This window comes from Falco punctatus, assembly GCF_963210335.1.
Source record: "Falco punctatus genome assembly, chromosome: 14".
In the NCBI taxonomy this organism is placed as follows: domain Eukaryota; kingdom Metazoa; phylum Chordata; class Aves; order Falconiformes; family Falconidae; genus Falco; species Falco punctatus.
Window position 1 is genome coordinate 11,479,347 of NC_137594.1, and position 21,613 is coordinate 11,500,959.

The 21,613-nt window shown below is 36.1% G+C and overlaps 1 protein-coding gene across 6 annotated transcripts in view; it reads left to right on the forward strand.

The window, feature by feature from the left end:
• Window positions 1-21,613, forward strand: part of LOC308053578 (transcription initiation factor TFIID subunit 4-like) — a 152,414-nt gene that overhangs the window by 54,580 nt on the left and 76,221 nt on the right. For 3 of the 6 annotated variants that reach the window (XM_080364993.1, XM_080364994.1, XM_080364995.1), the window contains exons 11-12: window positions 15,178-15,308; window positions 17,243-17,368. In XM_080364993.1, the coding sequence (XP_080221119.1) occupies window positions 15,178-15,308; window positions 17,243-17,368 (257 nt within the window). The other 3 variants (XR_013923672.1, XM_080364997.1, XM_080364996.1) reach the window with 3 other exon arrangements.

Consider the following 21,613-nt stretch of genomic DNA (forward strand, 5'->3'; position numbering starts at 1 on the left):
TCCTTGACTCAGAAGTTACTTTTTATTACAGCATTGTTTCTGAGAGCAGGTAAGAATTAGGCTACACTGTATTTTATATTTAATATTAGTGAAAGGTAGCAGGATATAGTGAAGGATGGGATAAAAGGTGACCCTTTTTATATTGCCTGATAAATAAATCCATGGAAAAAGGGAACAGCTATGTTGTGTACTTTCTTGAGAAGTCTTTTGACTGAGAGTTGGTGTCTCTAGAACTTCCACTAGCACTTCCAAAAAAACTTTGCTTTATATTTTGGGGTCAGCAGAGCATGATATCCTCACAAGTTTAGAATCTGCAGCAGTTCGTTCATTCCCACAGCTTTTGTTTTAATTCTGACTTCTAGAATTCTGGTTCTTCTAGAACCAGATTATGCATTTTGCTTCTTTCTGACCATCTAGAATTTCAGAACTTGTGGAGAATCTTAACCATAAATTAACTGTCTTAATGCAATAATAATGAAACATGAGTCTGGCATAGTGTATTCTTTGACTTAGATTGTTTCTTTCTCTCTCTTCACTTTCAGTGTTCTTCATCCAATTTTTCTACTTCAGTTTTTATTATTACAGAGCACTGGCTGAAGAGAATAATTACAAATGTGACATTCTGAGAAATGCGGGACTGGTTTGGCCATGTTGAATACATTTTAAATGTCCATCTTGTATTTCCAAATTATTTTTACTTAAATATGTATGATGAAAATGGAGAATCATCAAATATATTTTTATTTTACATTCATTCAGAAATATTTTTACATCTGCATTAGGAAATAATTTTTTTCTATAGTATGATTTTATGAAATGCTGTATTTGTCTGTTGTCTAGCATTGTGACAAATTTCCTTTGGAAAAAGTCTTAGTACATTGACAACATAGTATGCACACCTGCAACATTTCCTGTCACAAAATCAGTACTGGATTCTGATTTTTAGGCTAGAGTACATATAGTGGTGTGGGCCAATTATTATGAAGCTTGAAAATGTGCTGATGAATCTACATTCTCCTAGTCCAGTAGTTAACAGGCCTACAGTCTTCCTTTAAAACAGCTTCAGGGACTTGATAGAATTAAGCCACTGTCTCTGTCAATGTAATGGTTGTAGGGTTAGGCTCAACAGAATTTATAGATGTAACTTTTTGTTATTTTACATGTAATATATTTTTTTAATTCTGTCTGATTAAATATTGATCATTTTTCTTCCTTGATTCTTTCTTTGTTCAGTCACGCTTGAGTTGCACGTCTGCTACAAGAATGCATGTTAAAACATAAGGAAATAGCTTATCTGTGTTTTCTGTATTCTGGAGTGCATTGAATCTACTATGTGGTATCACAGTGGCAGCCCAGTTGTATGCTTATGTATATATTTTAAATAAATAATTTGTATACTCCAGAGGGCATTTTATATTGTTAAACCTTCTTAAAACCGATAGGGATGTTCTTCATGGAAGCAGGCCTGTAGATTTCAGAGCCTCTATTTAAAGCATTTGTTACTAGTTTAATAAGAGAGTCATTCTGTCATCCCTGTTTCATCTGTTTGTTTGTCAACAGTTGTATTCATGTTTGAATGAGATGAAACTGTACTATTGATGATTGCTCTTTCATATACAGAGCTGTTCTAACATAAAAGTATACTTATTTCCCTGGTTGGTTTACTTTAGAGGGTTTTTATAGCTGCTTAGATTACAGTTGTTGTGGCTTCTGAAATTTCGAGCTATCAGATTGCCTGTGAACATAATTTTTTGTTTTCACTGTGCTTCTTGTTGATGTCACTTAGTCGTTTTCATTGCTGACTTAGGTTTTTATCCATGAGTTGATTTGTCTTCAAACTTAAATACTCCTTTTAATACCAGTTTTTCCACCAGCATCTTTCTGTCAAGATGACCTCCTTAAATACCTGTGGACATAACTCCTGATTGTGTTTGGAGATAGTTCTAACATATACTTGTTCTTAAACATAGCATTTTGAAGTTGTGCATTGTCCTAATGACATGCTTAGTCCACTTGAACTGTACCTGGAGTGGTGTTTTCTGTGGTTCTGGGCACCTTTTCTCAAGATAAAAATGTTGTTAGGTATTGTATAATCCAAATTCCAAGTTATTGTGCATGCCAAATACATTGGCTTTCTCTGATTCTTACTTAGATTACAAGGTGTGCATTGCTCCCTGTCTTCCTACCAATGTCCATAGGTGTGATAATTTAGTTTCTTACATTGAGACTGGAGTTTATTGTATGTTCAGTAGAGAATCTGGTTTTATATTCCAACCTAATCAATTGCTAATGTTTCAATATTAAAAAACAATTATATGTTGCTTACATTTATTATTTCTTTTTCAAAAAGGTGGGAATACATTCCCATCTTAGTATCAGCAGCAGTGTTGCCAAATAAACATAACCAGTAAGTATTTCAGCAGAATGTTAAACTATATTGTTGTTCTTTCTTTAATAGGTCCATGATTAGACTTCCTGTTTTACAAGATGTCCCAACATGTGTTGGAATGGTAACTTCAGTACCACCTGAGAGCTTGGATTTTGCCTTTCTGTGAAAGGTAGGGCAGCTTCTGTTCAATATTTTTTGTGTATTTCTAAGGTTTTCTTTTTATTAATCTTACTGGTTCTGCAACACTACAGAATCTGAGTTATGCTTTTAGCAGTATCACCTCTAAGTGCCAGAATTGATAATATTTCATCAAACAGTTATTTTTTAAAAATAAATGTAGATATGTTCAAACTATTTATGAAGAAAATGAAGCTGTTTCTTCAGGCATAATTTTCAGAGGTTTAACTCCAATTGAACCGAGAGCGTGACCATACTACTTGCTCTCAAAAATATTTGGAGAATTCAGGTTCTGTTTTCACCATAATACCTTGCTTCTGTTTCGTGAATGTAGCGGAAGAACCTTCTTTAAAAGGCCTTGCTGTTTCTGGAAGGCAGTTCTGGCCTTCAGGGCCTACCAAAATACATTGCCCAGCCTCAGAATAAGTTTGTGTCTGGGAATTGAATGACTTAAATTTCTGGTCTCTGCAAAGGAGAGTAAAATTAAGACCATCATTCTGTGGAGATGCATTATCTACCAGATTCATTTATAAAGTCCATCTCAATAAGAGATTTCTGGTAATAAATATTAGATGTAAAATAAGAACAATAAAAAGAAAACCTTAGAGAACCATTCAATATTGCAATAAAGCTGACTTACATTATCCCTGTAGGCAAACTCCATGCTCTAGAGGTGGTACTAATGTCCCCAACTCTCAACACATGTTGGAACATCTTTGTGGAGGAGGAAGTCATTGATCAGTGAGCAGCATCTTCAAGGATCATTTAAGGGGGAAAAAGCAAAAGGTAATATTTTCTGAAATATGTTGGAATGATTGTTCATTACGTTTATTTGGCAATCCTGCTGCTCATACTAAGGTTGTAGTGTTTTCATTTCTTAAAATTGCTGAAAAACCTCATAAGCTTCACTTTAGTCTTTCCTTTTCCCTTGAGTTTGAGTTGCATTTGTTAGCCTCCTTCATGTTGCTGAGTTGACTGCATACGAAGTCCAGATTCTCCTATTACTCATTGGCAATTTTGAAGCCTTTTTTCAGTGGTTATAATACGGAGAGTGTTAGTCTGTGGTTTAACCAGTTTTGCAGTGTCTGGTGTTAAATGAAGTAAGTCACAGCCAAATGTTGCAAATGGTTGAACTGGTACAAAGACATTCTTCTGGTAATGAAAGGGTATTTGTTTTCAAGGATGTAGCTGTAACCAGATGAGGCACCACTATCTGTTCTTGCATAGTAATGTAGGAGTGCAACTTTAGTATCAGCTATCACAAACTACAACTGTTTTGAAAAAATCAAATGACCATGTCTGATCTGAATACACTTTGTAGTGGTGGATGATCTAGTGATGCACAGGTTTGGTGTTAATGAATGTGGCACAATGTCCCGATCTTGACAACTTCTTTAATCCTGGACATACACAGATGAAGGTGCTGACATTTTGAAATTCAGGTTATGGTCTTCAGTCTACCTTTCTGGTATCCTTTATAATTTAAATTTCCTGTCGTCTTTGTGCATATCCTTTCCAGATGACATGCCCTTCCCACCTCCTTAAAATGAGGCCTTAAGTTGAGCTGGTCTGCCTGGTGTCAGGCTTGTAGTGGACAACTGTGATATCTGTTCAGATGTGTCACCAATAAGGCTTTTATAATGTCAGAGAGATGGTTTCTCCAGGATAAAAAAATATGCCAAAATGTCTGCATTGTTTACAGAAGTTGCTTTAAAAGAACCAAAGCATACAGGCAAATTCTTGTACTTGGTATTCATTTTAATCCTAGCATGGATGTGATTGAGAGTGTGGTCTGTTACTGTGAGGACTATGTTACAAGATGTTGGCATCTGTGCCTCCACATGTGTTTGTCATCTCTGACGTTCTTACAACAGTTCTTCTCCATCTCTCTCACCTGATGTACTCTCATAATAATATACTTCTTGTATTTAGGCCTGAGGTCCTGTAATAGGTTAGTATCTTTTGATCTTGAACTTTGCCTAAGAAGCACATTCTTCTAGCCTGCATGAAAACAGGTAGAGGATAAATCAACATCTCTGTTGTTTTCTTAAGGACTCTTATTGGTGTAATTGCCTTATTAGTTCTTTACCATCTGGTCCCTCTAACAATCTCTTGATTTGACTCTGTAGTGAGTAACCAAACACAGAAGTACATGGAGGCATGTACTGTTATTCATAAAAATAGTGAACATATTTTCCAGTTCTTTACGGTCAATTTGTGTTTATTCTTGAATGTTCCTGTGTCTTTGGATATGCTTATTATGTTGTATTTTTGTTTTGAGAAAACTGAGATTAAAAAAACCTATGTAAGTGTAATCTGTGTATTCTCATCTGACTTGTTGAGGCCTGTACCTATTTCAGTTCTCATCTCCTCCTCTGTCTTTTACATTTTCCTCAAACTGTTCAGTTGCAGCATGGATTATGGGGTAGGATCTGGTTGTAGTTCTCAAAAATTCTTTGACCTTCAGTGCCTCCCTTTTAATAACTTCAGCATCCTCCCTTCTTTTAAGATATACAAATGAAATTGCACAAAAGGAATCTTAAAGAGGAATTATTAAAAGAGAAGGAATTAAACATCAAAATTAAGGATAATGTGTTTCCTTAGTACATTTAGATTTTGATTTCTTCTAAAAGAAATGAAGTAATACACAGTTCGGTTACAGGAAAAAAAAAACACCAGAAAAGTTTAAAAGCAGTAGCTTCTGTTCCATCAGAGTTTACATTGTTTCTGTCCTCTCTGATCTAGCTGTTAATACCAAATATTTTCTTCTCCCAGATGCACTGCTTCCTTGATTTTTGGCAGCTCCTTCCATTTTCCAAGCCTCCACATACCTGTACATAATGTTTGGTGACTAGCTTGGTTCTGTTGGAGACAAACCACTAAGGATAATAAAAAGACTGTTTAGGGATGATTAATAGCTACCTTTCAACTGTTTAATTATCTAGCTTAGAGACAGAATTTTGGAAACTGGATTGTCTGGTTATATATATTTTAGGTTAGACCTCTTCTCAAATTAGTTCTTTCTTTTTGCCAAAAAGTATGAATTATGTGTGGGTTCCCAGACTTACCCACCTGGTTGAGAATTCTTAGAGAAGTGAAGGCTTCCCACCACCCCCACCCCCCGCCTCCATTCTTACATGACTTTCATCAAAAACACCAATTGTGTAAGTAGGGTTAAAAGTAGGATTCTTGAGAAATTATTTTTCTACTTGATGAATTTTTTCGTCCTGCCCCAAATCCCACCAACTTGCAGAAGAGCTTTGAATCAGCACAGAATCAGACATTTTGGCCTGGGTTACACATAGATTTTGTATGGATACAACTATTTCTTTGGCTCTGTTGTGTTAAAATAATTATACCAATATGACCCCCTGGAATGGAGATGTATTTCTGATTTTCCCTTTACAAGAATTAGGAATATCAAATGGAATCATAAGGTAAAAGTTCAAAACAAGCAAAAAGAGCTATTTTTTTTGCCAGGCGAGTAGTCAAGTTGTGGAACTCTTTGTTTTAAGATGTTGCAGGTTCAAAAAATTACTTGAAAAATGAATGGGAAAAAATTTCCATCCTGACCTAACAGAGAGGTAGATAAGATCCTCTAACTTAGGATGGTCCTGGGTTGTATTTTGTCGCATAGTTACCAGTGTGCTTTTTTTTTTTTTCCCCTAATAGTCTTCTAGCATCATCTCCCACTATTGCTGTTAGAGAAAGGATGCTAGACTGTATCAGCCAGTATAGTTTTTCTTAAACTTTTTATACAATTCTATAAATGTGTAATTATTTATTATAGTATAGTTTGTACAGAGTAAGTTAAATCCACTGTAGTACCTGAAAAAAGCTTTATGAGTGGTTTTGTACCAGTGCATTCACATTACAGATGTTAGGAGTCTTAGTTGAATCTTACTTTGCTAAAATTATTTGGTTGGCATTTACTTTGGAGGGAGTAGGAAGAGAAGAGAAAATTAAAATTGGTGTAATGTTTATTCGGAATTTTTTTTCCTTTAGGTTACGTTACAATTGTATGGCTGGTTATCTTTTTTTTTTTTTTTCCTGCTGTGTCTTGCACTGAAAATAGCTATGTATTTTGAGAATCTTAATCCGTAAATTTGGGATTTATTAATTTAATTTTAAAAAGTATCTGATGTTACACCAGTTTCTCAATTCACAAAATGCCTCTTGGGGAATCATCTCAAGGTGGATTGTTCTGAAGAAGTATAGAACAAGTACTACACCCAGCAAGTCTTGAGTTCTCAAGATGACTGTCCACTTTAATCCAGAAACTGGCTCATGAGATATTTTTAATCCTATGAGAGGATGAATGTTCTTTTACAAACAAGCTTACTGAAATAATCAATGTAGGGTCTTAGGCTACTTTGTAAATAACAATTACATGGTGATAAAAAGTCATTCTCTTTAGCAAAGGCAGTTTATAACATAGGAAGGTGAACTGGAAATATGGTGTTGGACAGTCAGTGGTCAGATACTGGTTTACAAAATCTTTCCCATTCCAGTTCAGGGCTGGTTTGGAGCTCTGGAACATACCTTGGCTGTCCGCCCCTCACAGGGGGGTGCTGGGTTTGTATCTGCTAGAGGGAATCATTTACCAAATCTCAAAGCACTTGGCGCTGATTCTCTCATTTGGCAGGATACACACCCTAGCCCATGGCTTCCCTAAATACACTCCAGGTTATGGGTTTGTCAGGGGCGCCTGCTCAAATGACTTCCTTTGCATTGGCTGTTTTTGTGAAGGTTAGCAACTGAAGTTTTTTTGGTTTCTCCTTTCTTCATCCTGTCTTCCAGCACCAGACAGGCTGTTGTACAGCACATCAACATTTATTATTTACGTGTTTAGTTAGTAAGACTTAGTGACGCTTTATTTAAAGGACTGAAAACAGAAAATTACAGCTAAAATTATCATACTGTTTCTTTTGCCTGGGATCACTAGGTTGTCTTCTACCCCTAGGAATCTGTAATCCTAATCATCAGAGCTAGTGATTTGTTGTTTGCACAATCACTCTGTTTAACAAGCTTTTCCTTCAGTTTTTAATACTTGAAATCTGTCTGGGGCTCTGGCAGCACCCCCAACACAACCCCAGGGTATTCTGTACCCAGACAACCTCCTCAGTGTTTTTCTTTGGTGTGTTCCATCCCCCATTCTCTAGCTTAATATTTAAGATTGGGGTTTCCCTTTGAAAGCAATATGAATGAAGTATTGATGGATTACTTTGAAGGCTGAGGACACTGTGATATGGGAGTTGTACCCTATTTTTAAGTCCCACTTGGTTAGGTTGGGACAAGTAAGTTCAATAATTGGCTACTCAGGATGCCAAAGGCCCTTACTGCATTCGAGTTTTCCCCTTTGTGTTTAGTCAGCCTGACAGCTAAATGTTACTGCTCCATGTAGAATTAATAATATAAATAGTATGAGACAAAGCACCTATTGCTTTCTGTTGATTTCATGACCTGCTTTCTGTAGAGATGGTGTGTTTTAGCACATACAATATTGCTTGTCTAGTTTTAGCAGGTGAAATGCTCTCCACTTTCCTCCAATTTTTTAAGCTGTTACTCTTCCAGAAGTTCCTATATAGCTTAAGTCTTGAACAGCGACCACTTAACTGATCATGTTGTATTTAATTACATGTAATTTTACAGAGATTAAGGAGTTCAAAATGTTTCACTGCTGACATCTACAGCAGAACTATAAAATCATCATTTTCCTTTATGCTGTTGAAATGGAAGAATGGAATTTATTAAGGAATAGTTTGGAAGGCTGCAGAAATTCAAGTGTTAGTTTTACCAATACCTTGCTTTTCCTGATGGGAAAGATTGCAGAGGGACTGAGGCATGTAAAGCTGTGGTGGTTCTGTTGAGATAAAAGAGGAAGGGGGCTTGAGCCTGCAATTGTAGATGCAATCCAAGGCACAGCCTAGTACTTACTGTGCTGTGGGGATGAGGTAGGTAGACACAACCAGATGCATCTTTGTTACGTTATTCTAGATCTGAAGTTCTGATGCTGTTGAATGAAGTTTAAAAGTTTAAACAAATTATGCCCCAGACTGAAAGGAGATGGACTTTTGTGATTTATTTCCATCTTTTAGTATGCAAGCCAGCTGTAACAGCAGAAGAGGCCTGGACCTAAGAAATCTGGTTCCAGTTGCATCTTGGGTCAGTATTTCATGCACAGAATTTAAAGTTTAAGAAGTTGCTCCTGGTTTTAAGATGATAGCAGAGAGTGCTTTCAGCATTTCTGACTGACCTGTGATTAGGGCAAATAGAAACTCATTATGCATGTTCTCCATGTTTCTGTTGAAGGACAAGACAAATTCAAGCCCTAAATACATGCTGTTTAACTGTTTAAAACCAGTTCTTCAAGGTTTTTCTGTTTTAAGTGTAAACGTAAAGAGATTTTATACAGGCACTCAATAATTTATCACATCAATAATCCAGAGTCAGACCTGATGTTTTACAAATAATTTTTTTATCTTTGATCTCAATCCTGTCAGTCCTCTTAAAGTATAAATTATTAAAGTAAGTTTTTGATTGTTTGAAAGCCTATCTGCAAAGATAGTATTTTTCTTCTGCTTCTCAAATAGGGCAGTACTCTTCTTACGATTTATTTCAGTTTGTTTGATCAATAAAATATAATTAAACTTTTAAAGTGCAGCAGAGCCAGTACCTTTCAGATAGCTAAGCAGATGATAGCACTCTTCAGAATTTTCACTTCTTGGGACCTGAAAATTTTCAATGACAAGGTTTAGGTGCTTTTATGTTTGTAAAAAACAATCTTGTGCTAGTGACACATATGCCAATATCAGAATAATATTGCTGAATGTTTTTTCCCCTCAAGGTTTTTGGAACTTGTATATAAGTTCTACCTTTATAGAACCTCTACTGCAGTATCTCAGAGTTGTAAATAGAATATAGTTTATTTGTAACAAAAATATTCTAACACTTATACTTCCTTTGCATACTGTTTTGTATACTGTAGATCTTTATTAAATGCCGATTGAACCATGGTTTGCTATTAAGGCTTCCAAACATGTAAATAAGAATTAATAAGCAGGCAGGCTTTATTGTGTTGTTCTATATATGCTTGGCAGATGAGAAATCTGCTTATTTGGGGGGGTATTAATTTGCTATCTTATACTTTTCATATAGGATGGTGTTACAGAACTGACTGCTCTCATAGCATTTGATGCCTCTGAGGATGTGTTGAAATTTGGTCTTGCCACCAAGAATTGAAGTGTTCATGCAACTGGTCATCAATTCCTGATGGCCTTGTACAGTTCTGATGTAGTATAGATATGGCAAGAAAATTTGCATGAAGAATGTGACCTTAGTTGTGTCTTCAAAAATACCAAAACTCAAATTCAAGTGGAGAGTTAAATGGTTATAATTACAGCTTGGAGCACTGCTTTGCTCCAGCACCATTTTTGTTGTTATCCTTGGTGACGTTTTTATCATAGCTCTAGGAAAAGTTCAGAATTACATTGCTGAAGTAATTTTAAAGACTTATAGCATGTACTTGTTATCAAAAATGTCTAAATTTAACAAATGTATTATTTAAAAGCAAGCAACTTTTTTCAAATTATATATGTCTTGATGTTTTACTTTTAAGTGTGTGGCTCCTTACTGCTTTAAATGCAGAATTTGGGTTGCAAAGCTGCAAGTTTACATGGCCACATTATCAAACTTAAAGCACATTAAGAAGATCACCTAAAAGTCAGAAACAAGTTCAACTTTTTTTAATAAAAAACAGATGATAGCAGTCTGTTGATATAAAACATTTTTTTTGTTTAATCTTATTTTTTTGTTTGGATTTTGTGTTTCTGTATGCATGTAAGTGTATATATTATGACTTATTGTTGCACTGATCAGGTGGTGCAATTAAGACCAGAATCCAGAATGCTAGGACCTAAATAAAAATATCTGTAGATGAAGCCACTGTCCAGTGACTTGGTTAGAAAGATGAATACTATATTGAGGATATTTGTGTTTTGGTGTTTTGTGATACGATTAAATATGTATAGTATTTTAAAATATATATGTGTGTATGTACACATTTCTTAAAATGATATATTTCTTTTCCCACAGCATCATCATCATCAGTCTGGGGAATCTTGTAAAGGGAAGAGAAGCCTTTCTGTATTAAAACTGGGGAAAGTAATTATGCAGACTAGGAAGAATATCTCAGGAATTTCCTTTTTAGAGTTCAGCATTATTTTCCTTTGATGGCAGACAGAATTCCAGTATGCTTTTTATAAATGCGAGTGGATGAAACTCAGGAGGAGATGTAGCAGCGAAGAAAAAAAAACAACCTAAGACTTTAGTATGGAAACATATGAAAATTAACAGTTTCCAGCCCTTTGCAAAGATTCAGTTTCTACTTGATTTTTTCTCTGAGTAACAGAAAGCAAAAAAAGATGATCTCCAAACAATAGTACTAGAGCTTCTTAGGTCAGCAGATCAGTAAGGTGGTATGCATGGCTGTTTATGAAAGTATAACTAGGCCAGCCTGTCCAAGTGTAGATGAGATTGGTAATTTTCCCATCCTTGCCCGAAATACAATCCCAGTATTTAAGTACCGTGCCAAATCTTGATGTAATATACAGCCCTGGAATGCACTCTGCTTGTGACATCCTATGCTAACAAGATTTTGACTAATGCCATTTAGAACAGGGAAGACGCGATGATGCTTCCACACATGATGAATGTTGTGCATGACAAGCTGACTTTTAAAAAATTTATCTTTTTGTCTCTTTGTAGTCTGGTTTCTTGGCACTAATTCATTTTTGGGGAAATTTGTTTTGTATTATTTCTTCCTTAGCCTGTTTCCAAAGAAAGCTAGCCTTAAGTGACTGAACAGTCTGTTTGCCTTCCTTCTTTCTCCCTTCAGGTAACTTTTGAGTCCATTGATAAATTGGCAGCTAGATAGCCCCTCCATGTTGAGGGGAAAATCAACTGTTTTTTTCTTTCCTTTGCTCTTCTGTCTTGGTTGGCTGCCGGTCAGCACTCTTGTACAAACTGGCCAGGCTATCCTCAGAGCAAGCTGGCTGTTCCCAGCTAGCAAGCTGGACAGATATGGACTAGGAGACATGCCAGGGGGTGGTTCTAGATGTATGAGGGAACTAAGGGTATTTTGCGATAATAAGGAATATGGGAGGAAGCTGGAGCTATGCAGGAGGACAGGGATCATTGAGTCACTCAGGCTGGAAGAGAACTTGAGTGGTCATCTACTCCAACCTCTTGCTCAGTGCCATGTCAACATTAAATTCAGACAGGGTTGCTTAGGGCGTCATCTGGCTGAGTCTTAAAAACCTGGAAAGTGGGAGAATCCACAATGTTTTCGTGCAAAGTGTTAAGTACTGGAGTACTTAATTATCTTCATAATGAAGAATTCTTTCCTACATCCAGTGAGAACCTCTGCTGTTCTGGTGTGTGATGCTTCTTCCAGGGATCCTCAATAGAGTCTGGCTCCATCCTCTCAATAACCTCTTCCCTAAGCCTTCTCTAGGATAAAGAACCCTGAGGTTCTCCTCATATAGGTCATATGCTTCAACCCCATAACCATCTCAGTGACTTTTCACTGGACTCTGGTTTTTCCAAGTCATTATTGTGCCGGGTACCCCAAAACTGATTGCAGTATTCTAGATGTGGGCTGAGTGAGGAGGACTAATTGCGTCCCTTGTTGTGTTGGTTACTCTTGATCTACCATTGTGCTGTCGATACAACCCACTATGCTGTGTCTTCATTGTTGCCAGGATGCGCTGCTGAATCCTAGTTAGCCTACTGACTCGTGTGCTTTCCATCAGCGATGCAACCCTGGTAGGCAGTCCCCAGCCCATATCGTTGCAGAGAGTTAGTCCATCCCAGGTGCAGTACTTTGCATTTGTCACTGAATGTCACAAAGGTCCTGTTGGCCCATTCATCGGGTCCTTCTGGCTGGCAGCCCTTCCCTTTGCACTACTCAGTGTGGTGCCATCTGCAAACATGATGGGGGTGATTCGTGCCTCCCCCTCCAGGTCACTGAGACAGGTGTTAAAAGGTGAGTCCCAGGACAGATTCCTGAGGGACTCAATTTATAACTGGCCTCCAGGTAGTTTTCTGGGCTTGGGAATACTGTGTTGAGGGTTTTCAGGAGCAGAAGGTTACTGGGATATTGCAGAGGCCAGTAAAAAGGATGTAGGACAAGAATTGTTAGGAACCAGGTAGCTCAGGGAATGGTCCTTCAATGATGGATGAATTTCTGAAGAGTTGAATAGGTGAAACAAGTCACGTAATGGTTGAATTTACTTAGAACAAAAGTCTTTGAAATTAGGAAAACCTTTATTGTGGAAAAAACCAAGATGGTGATAGTACTTCATTATGAAAGGATTGTGTGTGTGCACATGTGTTCAGGGAAGCTGGGTAGCTGCAGTTACACTGCTGAAATTCAAAGAATTATTATTTTAACAATTACTTATTCATACCCTTAACCTAGAATAGTTGGCAGAATTTTCCATCTCAAACCTCTTTTCTGGATACTAGTTAATTAAATTTCCCTTCTTACTTGTGTTTTATCTTTCAGACTAGTTTGGTTTTTTTTTTATTGATAGCTTTGCATACACATTTTTGCATAATAAAATGGTGCATGCCTAAATAGGTCTTGATATTGCATGTCCGACTTGCACAAATAGCTGCTACCAATATGAATAGTCCGACTGACTTCAAGGACTTAATTTGCATGAGTAACAGTTGCAGCACTGGGATCTTAATGCGTCTGTCGGCTTTCCATTACACGTTCAGCTTTCAGCAACTTCAGCAGAGTTCCATCTCTATTACAGAGGGCAAATTGGGCACCAAGAAAGATTTAATTTTTTCTCAGCGATAAAGCGAAGATCAGTTAACAAGCATATATACCTATTGCTGAAGTCCTTCAGGTAACGTGCACAATCCAGAGTCGGCAATGGCTTAAGTTTGTTTAAGAGATAACGACTTCAAAAGAATCGCTAAAAAAATTAATATCAGAAATAGATGACACGGAGAGCCGCGCTCTGGCAAGCGCGGGCGCGGCGCGTGCAGCGCGCATGTCCGTAGCCACCGCGGATCGGCGCGGGGGTGGGGGGTGGGGTTGGGGGGCGGGGCCTGGCAGCCGCAGTGCCCCCTGCCGGCGGGGGTGGCGCTCGCCCGCCCGCGCCGTGATTGAGCGGCCTCCGCCCGGCCCTGACAGAGGCCCAGGGTGATGCTGAACGCTGCCAGTTCGTCTCAGATCACATCATTAAAATAACAGAAGTATACATCCATGTAAGACCGCTGCTCACTTGTTCGTCTTCATTTTTTAGACGTGTGATGGTTTCTTGCTCTTGGATTTGGCCAGGAAAAGATAGGAATGCCTCACAAAACACACACTCCTTCTTAAGCCTCTCAGGTTTGTGTTTGCTCAGGGACTCCTCCCGCAAATGAAGACTACTTTTCTAATTAGCTGTTCGGGAAACACTTCCCAAAATATTATCAAACAGATGTCCCATACTGTTTTGCATACCAATTAATATATCACAAACTAAGATACTCGCAGATGTTTTTAAAAGTCCTGTGATCATTTAGTGGAAAACTGATTCAGTGTAATCAGAGTATTTACTCTTTTATGGTGGGTCAAATCCAGTAATCCATACAAAATGCATCTACTCATTTTTCACTATATAAAATACATGTCTATTTGTGTGTGCTCACAGAGTTTTCTAGCCAGAAAACTGACCGTCTGGCGCTGCTCATATATATGTCTTTGTAGGGACTGTACCTTAGATTAGTATGTATCTCTACAAATTTATATCTAATACTTAGTAATTATTTTGATCAGTTTAGGAATTCTTAAGTGTTACCCATTTGCTGTGCTTTTCTTTTTAATACAGCAGTACATTAGAGTGTTTCCTTTTTGTATAAACTCAGCACAAAGTATCAAAGGTCCAAAAAACTACAAATGTCTTTAAGCAGTGTTTGGGGGACAACTGATGTTTTTAAGTAATTTTTTTGGTTTGTTTTTGGTTTTTGGTTTGTTTTTTCTATGTTGTTTTTTTAAGATGTTGTTAATATGACGTTGTTTCTTCATATTCAATTAATAGGTTTTTTTTCTGAAGGATTTTTATTAGCAGTAGTGTGCCAACAGTGTAAGCTAAAGTAAGCAACAGTATGCTTTGGGTTGCAGCCTCATCTCATTGACAAATTAATCTGCACTAATGCTTCTGAAAATAAAGAAATTGCTTTTTCTTGTGTAGATCAACTGAGAGAACTCAAATTGTCTCATACCCTATTATGCTTTGTTTTAATATACTAAGATCAACTTCAGTAAAGTTCTTAAATGCTTTCTAAGTGGTAAAAAAAAAAGCTCTGATTTCATTTTCAAACTTTAAAGTGTAGTAACACCTCTTTTCATGGGGTCATAAATATATCACCAAAGCTAAATAAATGTTGTTATGGATTTTTCTGTTCAGGAAAATGAAGTTATGACTTTATGTTCTTTAGAGGTTTTGTTTGGTTTTTGGTTGTGTGTTGGTTTGGGGTTTTTTTGTTGGTGTGTTTTGTTTTTCTTTGTGGGAGGTAAGCTAATTCTGTTTTGTTTTGTTTTTTTGCTTTAGCTAAAAAACTAGGAATTACTGATGTGCCAGCTGAGGTGGTTACTTTTATTTCCCATGCAACACAAAACAGATTAAGAACAGTGATAGAAAAAGTAACAGTGATAACCCAGCACCGAATGGAATCATACAAAGTAAGTCTGCAAAGAAAGGTACTGTAACAGAACAATGCAGTGTGACGCCGTTTTTTCTTAGCATACGGTAGATGTTTTGTGTTCATTCTGTTGCAAAGCGTGTTTTTAATTGTGGCTTTATCTGCCCCAGCAAATGGAAAGTGGTGGGATGATAGTAGCACTTCTCAGATCTGTCTCCCTCCTCTGTGATAGAATTTGTGTGTAGAATTATATTTTCATCCTTCTGTGCTGAAGTGTCTAGCATGGAGCATCTGTTAAGCTGTTTCTGCTCATGGATTGCAACTAAGACTGTTGATTCTTGACGTCTCCTTTTTTGACCAAGGTATCTATTGACTGGATAAAAATTGCTTCAATATGTGAGAATCTATAGTAACTTTACATTTCCTTGGCTGTGAGAAATACTAATATTCTACAAAAGCTACCAATTTGTCTTAAACCATCAACTACAGAATTTATCTGTAAATTCTTCACTATAATTAGACAATTATGTTCTGTTTAAAAAGAACATTTCAGGATAAAATGATATTCTGATTCCGTTCTTAATGATTGTATTCTTGAAGAAAATTTAAACAATTTAGGTACTTAAACCAGGGAGAAATTTTAAATAAGAATCTGCAAACCAGTTTGAAATTCGAATAATTCCAACATCTTTATTGCTAAATTTGAAATACCTTCAAGAGTAAGATGATAATAGTTTTTAAACTCATGTAAAAGCAACATTGCAATAACCATAGTTGTGTGTAAGCTGTGTTTAGATTTAATAGCTCTGGTTTGGTTTTTTGGTTGGTTTTGGGGGGATTTTTGTTTTCCTTGAATGAAAGCCTGGTCAAACAGCTTCGGACTGTGTCTTTGCCCACCTGTTTCCCAAACCTGAGTCACAGTTGGATAACTGTATGTGGTGTTTGCAAGAAAATTATCTTTGGGATCTGTGACTAGAATCAACATTACTGTGATAGAAAAATTGATTTAAAAAAGGCCACTGCGCTGTGTTTACCTACACTTACATCTTTCCTTGCAATTGATGGATGTATTCTACTATATTTGACTAAAAGTAAAATCTCCTTGTTTTTTTCAAATATTCTTTCTCAGCTTCAGCAGTTTAAAATTCCTTCTTCTCCCTAGAACAGTGTCTGAGAAGAAGACACTTCATTCAGTCTGTGTTAAGCCAAAGATGCATTTAAAATAATATCTTAGCAGATTCTTAGAAAAAAATCAGTGTTGTCTCTGGCTGAACCATAGCATTTTCATTGTCTTCTGCATATTTCTTGGTTCATGGTTTTCTTTGATTTTGTAGCATTTAAGTAAAAATAATATTAAGCAGATAAATGAGGTGGAAGTAAGATGGATAACTTACTTTTTTGACTGACATTCTGAGTGTTCCTTGTGTGGCTTGTGTCATAAATTCTTACTGTTTGTTGGGTTCTCGGAAAGCTTGCATACTCTTAGCTGTCATAAAGTTCTATTTTACTTGTAATGAGAGGCTTATTTTCAACTTAATTTTTAGCTCTAATGCTTTTATAGTGCTGCATCTTAATCATGTCTGTTCCTAGTTGAAGATGAGTACAAATACAGGAACTGCAGTTTATAACCAGGCTTATATCCTATATCTATGATTGTTAAGTAATAAAGCTCAACATATTAGGAGTTTTTAATCAACAAGTCTGTTGGTTTTATTTTTTTTAACTCTTCAATGTCTCTGGTGCTGATAATCAATCCTTGGGTTTTTTCATTTGCTTAGATATTAAGTAATCAGATTCTAGCTGCATTATTAACCATGGGCTGGCTTCATTCCCCTGAGCTTAAAAAAAGAGAATTTATTTTTTAAATTGTTAGGACAAGGGAAAGATTTTAATGTATAACACCTATGGTTGTCTTTAAATGCATAGTCTTGATGAAAATGCATGTTTTTGTAGAACACTGTTCTTATTTTACAGGATGATGAATGGTATGAACAAGCTACAGATGTCCGATCACAGTTAAAGTTTTTTGAACAGTTGGAGCGTTTAGAAAAGCAAAGGAAAGATGAACAAGAGAGAGAAATCTTGCTAAAGGCTGCCAAGGTATCTGTTCTAATCCGTTGTTTTTAAACCACTTAACAAGTCATAGTCTTCAAACAATTACTGAATTTTGTGAAATCTATTTCATAAACACTTTTTTTTTTATATAACAAAAAGATACTGTTGTTGTGTCATCACACCTTTAATTCATTAAGTCATCCTATACTGTCTTTAATGACTCCAGACGTACCTGCTGGAATGCTCCTGCATTTTCAAGATACAGTGCTGAATTTGATGAGTTCTTGGGAATGTAGGAGACAATGGCTAACATTTTCAAAATAACTTGGTGAAATAACTTTCACAATTGCCTTTGAAATTTAATAGATGCCAGGGTTTCTGTGCCATTTGAAAATCATAGCCTACACTTCTGGTATTCAAGCACAATTCAGTAAATTGTTACAGATATTTTTGAGGCTTTTTACTCTACTTCCTGAGTTTTTTAAGGCTTTTTACTGCTTGAGTTTCTATACTATTTTTTTATTCTTTTTTTTTAAACAGTTTGGTTCACTTGTTTATTTTAACTTAAATACTGTGTGTCCCATTTGGTGTTCTGGTTACCTCTGTATAACTGCCATATTATTCAGTTAACTGTCAGTTCTTCTGGACAGGTTCCTTTGTAACTTCAGTTCCAAAGACTAAATTTTCATACATGCAATAGAACAAACTAACACAATATTGTTTCTAGAGCATATAAGTACAGATAAATCTCCTGGTTTTAATGGCAAATTTAATTGTATTATATATATATATCTCATATCTAACTGCAAATAAGTTTATGCTTTAGTTATCTCAATTTTCATTGCATTTTCATTTGTATTGAATTATTTATTGTATATTCTGAAGATAGTATATAAAATAACACAATGCTTAGTTGTAACACTCAGCCTCCTGGTTTTGTGCCATTAATGTTCACAAATTGAGAGAATTTTTTTTTTAAAAAAAACCTTGATTATTTCAGAAACTTGTTTCTCAACTTGGCTACTTTTATCTGTAATGTTTTCACTCTTAACTTATAGTTGTTCACATTGTTAAATACTCCACAAATTTCCACATAACAAATACTCTTTGAATGTTTATTTTTTTAATCAAAAAATATTTTTTTTTAATTCTGTTTTCTCCATTCAGTGGATACATCTTGATGAATCATGTCTTCTTTTCTGTGTATCCTGCTCCTTGTTTGTTATGTTTGTTGGGTTTTTTTTTTTAATGGACATTGAGAAAAATACAGTAGCTTGTAGTCATTAGTTCAAAAACATTTACCTGACTGCACAAACCCTTGTGCAGACTGGTCTGAGGTCGGGCTAGATGACCTCCTGTTGTCACTTCCAACCTAAATTACTTCGTGATTTGATATTCTGTGGTTTTGGGTGGGTTGTTTGGGGTTTTTTTGTTTTAGTCTTGGATAATACAAACTCCTGTGAAGTAAAAATTCAGGAAATAAATACATCAGCCACAAGTTTGATTCCTATAGATTACAGAAAGAACAAATTAAGAGAATTCTATAACAAACGAATATAATAAGAGAGTCCTCTACTTGATTTGAAGGAATGAACTTAATGAAAATAATGAATGCATGTATTAGCTTCATAACCAGAAAGTGATAAGAGACAGCTTGGCATAAATACATGGTCTACTAGAAGAATATATGTAGGCATTAAAAAATCAAACCCAAGCCATAAAGTAGCCATGGAAGAGCAATGCTGATTTATCAGTATTCATGTTTAGAAAGAGAAGTTGAAGATATTGTGAACCTTTTGGGAGGTGTTCATGCAATGTTGCGATTTAAGTGTAAATGCCTATTTGGAACTGAACTTAAAATGATAGCATCTTTTCTTTGTGGAGTGTTCAGCTGGCTGTCAGCCATTCTGTTCTGATGGATTGACGCCCTATTACAGACTTATGTAGGGCATAGTTTGGAAAAATGTGGTCAGATTACAACTTCTTATTGTAAATAATAGGTATGTCATGATTTCCTTAGCTTCTAGGTTGCTGCTCAAATGCAAGACCACCGTGTACATTAACAGTGATAACTGTTGAGGTTTTTATTCTGTATTCCTATGTACTAATACCTTACCCAGGATTTAGTTTTTCTTTTTTTTTCTTATGAACTTGCCTAGTTGTCTAAGGAGATCTAAGTCTTTGTGGAATGGAAGCAGTAATTGTAATGACACAGTTATTAAACGGACACAGTTAAAATCTGCCCCAGCTGCCCTGATAAATAGTGATAAAAATCGGTAACCATTTCATGTCTGTCTGTGGCCTGCTGCATGGATACTTGTCTGCAAAAGGGGGTAATGACTTAGCTGGCTCCTGAGACTGAAATATCTGCTTTGCAAAGACATTGTTTCCTGGATCATGGCATCCTTGTCACTCTGACAGTGTCTTTAAAGGTTAGAAAACTTGGGATTTTAAAATGAAATTTCTGTTTCTGCTTTTTTTCCTATAGATGCTTAAATCTAAAAATCAGAATATTTTTTTTATAATTGCAGCTTCTTAACGTGCCTTTTAGATTAACAGAGTGATCTCTTCTATGTGTTTTGTCATTTATTTTGCAACATGTTTTTAAGGTTACTCAGCTGAATAATTTTAAAGAAAGTTTCAAAATTGCCTGCTAGTCACGCCTCATCTACTGTCTAGTATGGAAGAGTTTGAACGGGTTTTACTGGCACAGTGAAAATTTTATTTTAAATATTTACGCTTTGGAGCCTTGTTAATAGCTAAAGTCCAAGTTTAGACCAAGAGTAAGATAATGACAGAAACATTCTGGGCACTGAAGTGGATGGTATTAAATAATCAAAACCAAAACAATCAGCTGAAAAGATGATGAAAAATGCAGGAATAGATTGAAATTAAAGGAGATTCAGCATGAGTCTTTGGGAAAGCCTTGAAACCAATTTGGTAATGTTGCATTAGAATTCAGTGAGAGGTAAGAAAGATATATAAATAATCATCAAAGAAACTCTTAGGTTTGCAGGTTTTTGTTTTTGGGTTTTGGGTAATGGGTTGGTTTCTTCAAAAGGAGAAAAGAAAATATTTGACACTAGTGATCCGATTGATCTGCAACCATAATTTCAGTTGTTAAAGTGACTGCAGAATTTGTAAGCACCCACATGGGGTTGGTTTTGCTTCAGGAAATGTTTTTGGGAAAAAAAGAGACAAAATCAGATGGGGAGATAGAAGGGAAAAAGTTAGGTTTCAAAAAATATTTTAAATTTCTGACATGCTAAAAAAAGTCACTATCCAAGTTAAAAATAATTGTGAAGCTACAAGAGTATCTTTAAAGCAAAATAGTACTATTATTTGACTTGTTAAATGGGAGAATGTTACAAAATCTTACGTCCCATGCCTGGGAAATACTGGAGAAATAGAAACTTCATACCACAAGCTTAGAAAAATAACAACTAACTGATGTTTGCATTCCAGTGAGGTGTTTTGGGGAAAGACAGACTTGACAGGAAAGGAAGAATCATAAGATATACTATAGTAGCAATGCAACATACAAATATTTTTTTAATTAAAAACCTAAAAATTAAAACCATGACTGTTTCAGGAGCTAGCACAATCTCTTGTACCTCAGGGATCTCTGCATCATATTCCACAATGTATGCATACCAACCTAGAACGTATGGCCCAAAGCATTTCTCTGATTTACTTCCTGGTAGTTATTTTTATAACAGAAGTGTTTAAAGACACATTGGTCCCCAAAACTGTGAGATCCAGTCACTTGCTGCTTTTGGAACATCAAGAAAACACAATGTCAAATACAGAAGCTGTACAGGGAGAGACTGCAGCTGCCTGATTGTTGTTACTTTTGGGTTATCTTCCTGATATGTGAATAATAGCGTAAAATAAAAATGGCACAAAGAGGGGCCATCTTGTATATAAACACATAACATAGAGCGCAGTCTCTTTAAAAGAAATATTTGGGAGAGTCAACTCTTCACCCTCGTTTGTTTTCCCAGTAAGAACCCACTGGCTGTTGTTTCCACGTGTGTGCAGAAGCAGAGATTTTTTTGAATTTGTCTTTGGTGACTGGTATGGGAAATTGCAAGAAGGGCTAAGGAAAGACTGCAGAAAGGTCAAAAGCCAGACTAAAATCACTTGAGGAATTTACCTTTACATTTGACATGGTGTGTGTTGTGTGGACTTTCTGGGGAAAAAAAAACAAACAACAAAAAACCCCCAACCAAAACAAAACAAAAAAACCCACAACCAAACCAAAGCACAGGTCTTGCTATAGTAAAAGAT